The 7,326-nt window shown below is 43.4% G+C and overlaps 1 protein-coding gene across 5 annotated transcripts in view; it reads left to right on the forward strand.

Moving 5' to 3' along the window:
- LOC103186087 (TLE family member 1, transcriptional corepressor) overlaps positions 1-5,020 on the forward strand; it is a 72,683-nt gene extending 67,663 nt beyond the window's left edge. For all 5 annotated transcript variants that reach the window (XM_007904912.2, XM_007904911.2, XM_007904913.2 and 2 more), the window contains 3 exons: positions 1-151; positions 1,309-1,385; positions 4,420-5,020. In XM_007904912.2, coding sequence (XP_007903103.1) covers positions 1-151; positions 1,309-1,385; positions 4,420-4,527 — 336 coding nt within the window. In that variant the 3' untranslated portion in view covers positions 4,528-5,020. The remainder of the gene's footprint in view (positions 152-1,308; positions 1,386-4,419) is intronic.
- The last annotated feature ends 2,306 nt before the right edge of the window (positions 5,021-7,326 follow it).

The following is a 7,326-nucleotide window of genomic DNA, read 5'->3' on the forward strand; positions in this document are numbered from 1 at the left end:
ATCTTTTCTCTTGGATACTGCCCTACTGGCGAATGGCTGGCTGTGGGGATGGAGAGCAGCAATGTCGAAGTCCTACACGTGACCAAACCAGACAAATACCAACTGCACCTCCACGAGAGCTGTGTGCTCTCCCTTAAGTTTGCTTACTGTGGTAAGGACTCTTAACTATGATTGAAATGGTCTGAAATCCCTTTGTACAGTTGACTACTGATGAACATGAGCCAAGGGACTTTCCATTCCTTGCTGGCCTCCCCAATGGCCAGCAATATCGACTTTGACTTGGATTGTTTGAATCCTGGGATTCAAACAAGTACAATGTCGATACAGCATTTATTGGCATGTTTGAAAAAGATGGTGAATGTCAGTACCGACATTGTAGTTATACTTTGCCAGGAATTCCAGCTCGTCAGGTCGGATCTTCTTCTCTCCCCCTCCCCCCCACCTCATTAATCCTGCTAGCCAGGGTTTTAATCTACTGCATGCATAACTCTCTGTTGGTATCTGTCTGTGCCATTGTCACTCTTTCTGTCTGGTTGTGTTGCTGAGGTAGGCTGGGAGGGAGGTGAGTCAGTGACTGGCTCGGGAAGAGGTTGCTGCATCGTGCAGGTGATCTTAGCCAATTTCCTTGGCATTTTTCTGAGGTGAGATTTAGCATCTCAGGATCCTGGGATTTGGGACATTAAAATCCTGAAATCCAGGGATTCAGACAAAGCCTGGGATTGCAGTAGGCAAAATACTGTAGATGCTGGAAATCTGAAATAAAAACAGAAGTCACTGATAGCACTGGGCAGGCAGCATCTATGGGGAGAGGAAAATTAGTTAATGCTTCAGGTCAATGACCTTTCTGTTTTTACCCATGGGATTGCAATTGTTTCGGATGAGATGTTAAAACTGAGTTTCCACTGAGTCCAGATTCACTTTAAAGTACATCTGTTATTATGTAAGGATTAAATATATCCTCACATGCTGCTGTGTTCGCCTATGAATACACAGTCAGTACTCTTTACAGAAAAGGCCCATAAAGTGCTTTATATCAAATGCGAGGTTATTATAGGATTATTATTATTGATGTTAGTGGCCTCTAATGGAATTTCCCCATTATAAATTTGGATTGTCAAAGTTGATACATGGAACATTGACTGGTATCTCATCCCTCAGATGCCAATTAGTGACTGCACAAACGTTGTTTAGTTTGGGGGGGCTGGAAGGAGAAGTAAAGAAACCTGTCTATGAGTGCAAACCATGGACAGATTAAAGTTGGACTGGAGAACAAGGGGTTTAATGATGATTTCTGGTGTACTTCTGCAGGTAAATGGTTTGTAAGCACTGGAAAAGACAATCTTCTGAATGCCTGGAGAACGCCTTATGGAGCAAGTATATTCCAGGTAAGTGCAAGTCAAACCGTCTAATCATTTTAAGATTTCTACATCCATAATCTTGTGGACTGTGTTAAATGTATAGTAAATAACAACAATAACATTTGTATAGCACCTTTCATATCAGGAGGACTCCCAAGTGCTGGACTGTCAGTGTTTCATACCTGAGCTGGGGTTCAGGATTGGGGAGGGTGGAGGGCCGGGAGGGAGGAGGGTGATTGAAAGCATGGTCGAAGAGGCAGGTCTTGAGATGTGTCTTGAAGGAGGCAAGGGAGGGGGCTAGGCGGAGGTCCTGCAGGATGGAGTTCCAGAGGGTGGGGGCAGAGTGGCAGAAGGCCCACGGACCAATGGTCGGGCAGGCGAGGTGGGGGACGTGATGTAGGCAGGAACCCGCTAAGCGGAGGCAGTGGGCAGGATGGTAGGGGGTTAGGAGGTCACAGAGGTAAGGGATAGCAAGGCCATGGAGGGCTTTGAAGGTGAGGACCAGGATCTTGAACTGTATACTCTGTGATGGGAAGCCAGAGGAGTCAGGTGAGGATGGGGGTGATAGGGTCACAGAGCCTGTTGCAGGAGAGGACACAGGCTGCTGAGTTCTGGATGATCTGTAGCCTATGGAAGGGGGAGTTGGGGAGGCCAACAAGCAATCAGTTTGCATAGTCAAGCCTCGATGTTATGAATGTGAGTATGAGGGTTTCGGGAGAGATGCGGTGTGAGACAGTGGCGGAGTCGGGCGATGTTGTAGAGTTGGAGGAAGGCAGAGAGGGTCATAGCATGGATGTGGGGTAAAAAGGATAATTGAGGGTCAACAAGACGCCAAGGTACCAGACTGGCTTAGCAAGGTGGACTGTGCAACCATGGATGGTAATGCTTGTCAGCGCCTGAGGTGAGGAGGCGCTGACAGGAGCCAATCAGGAGAGCCTCGTTCTTGTTGACGTTCAACTGTAGAAAATTAGCTCTCATCTAGGACTTGATATCTGACAGACATTCTGTCAGGACAGCAGTGGTCCTGGAGTCAAGGGTGGAGACAGAGAGGTATAGTTGGGTGTTATCCGCATACATGTGGAAATTGACCCCATGTCTGCAGATCAAATGGATTAAATCAGTCTAGCTTAATAAGAAAGTTTATACAATTCCAATACAGCCGTGAAGAAGCTATTGAGAAGTTAATGCATTGGAAAAGGTGTGCATTAATGTGATAAAAGATATAATTTTGTGTTAAGTGATTTAATATTTACAGCTATATTAAGGTAGTTTGTAGCAACAAGTTGAGGTAGGAGACTAGCTGACGCTTGCAAGTCTCCTACAGTTCCTGATAGTATTCACAAAGGTACAATGAAGAGGAGGAGTGGACATGTTTGGCCCTTGTCCATTTAATATTAAGTGTATGAGCTTTGCCAAAACTCTGGAACACGTTGTTGCCAACCAACTCCGCGCACACCTCTCCCTCCACACCCTACTTGAACCCTCCAGTCTGGTTTCCACACTGCTCACAGTACAGAGACTGCACTGGTGAAAGTCACAAATGATATCCTCACTAATCTGTGACCAGGGCTCCCTCTGTCTCCTCATCCTCCTGGACCTCCCTGCCGTGTTCGACACAGTTGATCACGCCATCCTCCTCCACCGCCTGTCCTCCATCATCCACCTCAGTGGGACTCACTTGGTTCGAGTCTTACCTTACAAATCCTTCTCTCTTCCACCCGGTCACCTTACGGGGTACCCCAAGGATCCATCCTTAGCCCCCTTCTCCTCCTCATCTATTTGCTCCCTCTCAATGATATCATCCGCACACACGGGGTTAACTTCCACATGTTTGCGGATGACACTCAACTCTACTTTTCCACCTCCAGTTGGGACCCCTAGTCCCCTGATGTTCTGTCAGCTTGTCTGAACATCTGAGCACAAATTTCCTGCAGTTAAAACATCAACAAGACAGAAGCCATATTCCTTGGTTCCCGCCGACGTCTTTTGTCCCACGGTTCCGACCTCCTCAACCTACCCGACCTGTCCTTAAAACTCTCCCACCCCGTGCACAACTTAGGCATCAGGTTCAATCCCCAGTTATCCTTCCTCCCCCAAATCCGGTCTCTGACCAGCACCGCTTTCTTCCATCTCCGCCACATCGTCCGTCTCCTACAATATTTCACCCCAAAAGCTGCCGACACCCTTGTCCATGCCTTTGTCACCTCTTGACTGGACTATTCTAACGCCCTCCTCGCTGGTCTCTCCTCCTCCACTATTCACAAAATTCAGCTCATTCAAAACTCCGCCACCCACATTCTCACCCGAACCAAACTTCGTACCCCGATTACTCCAGTCCTGGCCAAACTCCACTGGCTCCCTGTCACAGAGCGAATCAACTTCAAGATCCTCACTCTAGTGTTTAAATCCCTCCATTCCTTGCCTCCCCACCCCCCATCTCTCTAACCTCCTCTCTCCCCACAGCAGTACCCGCTGCCTCCGCTCTACTGGGTCCGGCCTCCTTCGTGTCCCCTGAATCCTCTGCTCCACCATCAGTGCCTTCAGCCACTACGCCCCGAAACTTTGGAACTCACTCCCTCAACCCCTTCATCTCGCCCCCTCCTTCCCCATCTTCAGGTCGTGCCTGAAGACGTTCCTCTTCGATCACGCCTACGGACACCTTCCCCTGGCCCGGCCTCGGGCTCTGCCATTGTTAAGTGCTCTGAGACGCCGCCCGGCATGGAAGGAAGTAGATAAATGCATGTTGTTATTGTTGTATGAGTAGAATCCTGTAATCCAATGGTTGTTTTAGTTTTCAGCACTCCCTTCCCTTTATATTAAATACAGATCTGAAACTTAAAGTTGCCTCCACGTTGCATACATGCAACCACTTGTTTGGCTTTGGAAAGGAGTATAGGGAGCAATTGGAAGGAAATAATGACATTTAAGATCAAAATGTGCAGACTTGGTGTGTTGAAAAATAAGATCTGATCTTTGAAACCATTGTAATTCATGTACAGTGAGTATAAACTAATTGTTAATTTTAGATTTGCTGATTCTCACTCTCTCTCTTCCTTTCCAGTCTAAAGAGTCTTCATCAGTGCTGAGCTGTGACATCTCAGTGGATGATAAATATATCGTCACTGGGTCTGGGGATAAGAAAGCATCAGTTTATGAAGTTATTTACTGAGAACCATAACGGAGCGGATATATTCAGGACTGTTTAAACAAACAGCAGCCTCCTGGCAGGTCTTGAAGGCGTTTCTCATTGCATACGCTTAAGGACTGACTATCATCACATCATTAATTATTGACTGGATTAAAAGAATACTCCCATTAAACTTGGGATGGATGCGATTAGCTGTTTTTGGTAGTCCCGAGAATAATTCCAGGACCCTGCTTTGTAGACCCTGGATTGTTAGAAGAGCATTTGAATCCTCTGTGACCTCACCTTGTATTTTTGTTATTGCCTGAATTGCTGCATTTGTGGAGTTGCCTAACCAGATGTTCATTTGTTCTTCATTGAAAGACATTCTGTCCTTTGTAGCGCGAAGGTGTTCCAGATGAACCTGGTTCCTGGTTACTGCATCTTGTGAAATGTTTTTTTGTATCTTGTTGGAGCTCAGACATTTGTACAAATTGTAAATATTCCGTTTAATACAGTAAAAGACAGTATTGAAACACATATTTTTTGTATGTTTTTTTTAAATCACAGAGCATTTATAAATGCTGGTGCTGATATTGTGACACTGGGAATCAAAATTAGACTTAAGAAATTAAAACAATATTTCTCAGTTCTCTACTCTGGTGAAAATAATTTATTAAATTTTTCATGGAAGTTTGAAATAAATCTACAGGCATAAACAAGCATGTGTGAAGACACTGAATGTTTACATTTACAATTTTTATATAAACAAATTAATCTCTATTGTAGAGTGATACTTCATTTTTCATTTCACTCTGCTTGACCCTTTGTGCTACACAACAGCCTATATCAATGACAATTGTTTAATGTCAGCAAACTTAAGACACAACTTCCTCATCTTTGCCTAAGAGATTGCTTTTGCCAGTAGATATATATATATATACCCATATATTCTATTTATAATTTGGTAACTTCTGAATATTTTCTTGGATTATCCCCAAGATTTTTAAGTTGTTTCTTGTCATTTCCTGTCAATCCCCTCCAGGCTTCTTTGGGAAATAGTCACATTGGGAACCATCTGTGCTTGACAACATGTCCTTAAATCAAGTCGACTTCAAAAAACCACCTGGCCTCTTTTGTCACTTAACATGCTTTGTTGGGTATCTCACCAAACTCACAAATGGCTTCCTTCCATAAAGTATTGAATTGGATTAAAACATTTGCATACTGAGAACTGTACAATGAGCCATAGAGGTTGCGCTGGAAAGGTGCAAGTAATGAGAACTCGAGCACAAACTATGCACTTGGGCAGTGACACAGAGAGAAAACACTTTTGAAAAATAAAGATCAAAATCATATTAAGTGCACTGTGTTGCATGCAAAACACATTGCTACCCTCCAGCAATGCTTCTTTTTGCATAGGCTGTTTATCTCCAATTCTGCTTAATATTATAAAGTGAAATATGCCTATAGGTGGTGAGTGATTATTTGGGGCAGTGTGACCTGATCTTTTTAACATAACATAACAGGTAAGCATGTTAACTCTTCCAGCATATATTTACATCTTCAGATACTGCCTGGAATTCACAAAACCCATCAGCTCAATGACTCCAACTTCAGCACAAAATCAAATGCAATCATCCTAGTTTAGAGTAAATCCACCGTGTTTACCATATTCAATCAAAGATGGTCTCGATACTCAACAGCATGCAGAATTGATTTGCAGGAAGACAGCCACTCTGAAATGTATCATCTAGCAGCACAGCAAAACAATTGTATCGCAATGGTTCGCCCCTCCTTGCATCCTCCTTCTCCATCTTCTAATCACACCTGAAAACCTTCGTCTTCAACTGTGCCTATGGTCACAACCCCTGCACCCCGGCTCAGCATCATGTTCTGCCACAGTTAAGACCTCCAAGATGCTACCCTGCATGAAGGGACTCAATAAATGCAAGTTGGTGTAGCTTGGAGTGGAGGGATGGGGAAGGGTTGATCACCAATCACATTTGTGTGATCAGAGATGGGATATCTGTCAACACTAATTTGTCAAGGACTTTGATGTATGAATAATCAGGTGTATAAACAATATATGTTGTGCAAATAGTGATGAAGTCCCAGAAACTAAGAAACACAAGTGCACAAATGAATCTTTGTGCAAACATGGAGAGAGTTTTAGTTTACTTGTGGTTGGATACATCAAAGAATCTACCAATTCCTGACTGGTATTTCATTTAATGTCAGATGCCAGGGAGCTGTTTGGAACCAGCCTCTTGAAGCAGACTCTTGAAGCAGTTGGCTTGTGACAGCATGGGAAGGATAGGATATTCATTTTCCAATAACGACAGAACAATCCAATGCATGGTCAAATTGTTTGGAGGAAAGTACTGTACTTTTCATTGTGTGAAAGTAATACCTGTTTATGAACGGTTTAGAGCTCTACATTACAGCTGCTTTTTTTTAGTACATTCATATACCTGCACACAGCTGTCTGGGTGCTCAACTATGTGTACATAAATATTAGCTTTAGAAAATCTGCATTAGAAGATTTGAATCCATCTCACAAGGTTCATGATGTAATAGGTATGATCTACATACTCAAATTCCTTCCCATTTTATGTCAAATTTATTACTGATGTCTCATTATTATCATAATTCTGGCATTTGATGATAATCAAATGCAAGGATTTTATTTTTTAGTTCTTGCATTTGATATAGTATCTTATCACATTTTTGAACTGTCACAAATCACTTCACAGTATTTAAGAACATAAGAATTAGGATCAGGAGTAGGCCATTCGGTCCCTCAAGCCTGCCCCGCCATTTGATAAGATCATGGCTGATCTT

Source organism: Callorhinchus milii, unplaced genomic scaffold (genome assembly GCF_018977255.1).
Source record: "Callorhinchus milii isolate IMCB2004 unplaced genomic scaffold, IMCB_Cmil_1.0 Scaffold1, whole genome shotgun sequence".
NCBI lineage: Eukaryota > Metazoa > Chordata > Chondrichthyes > Chimaeriformes > Callorhinchidae > Callorhinchus > Callorhinchus milii.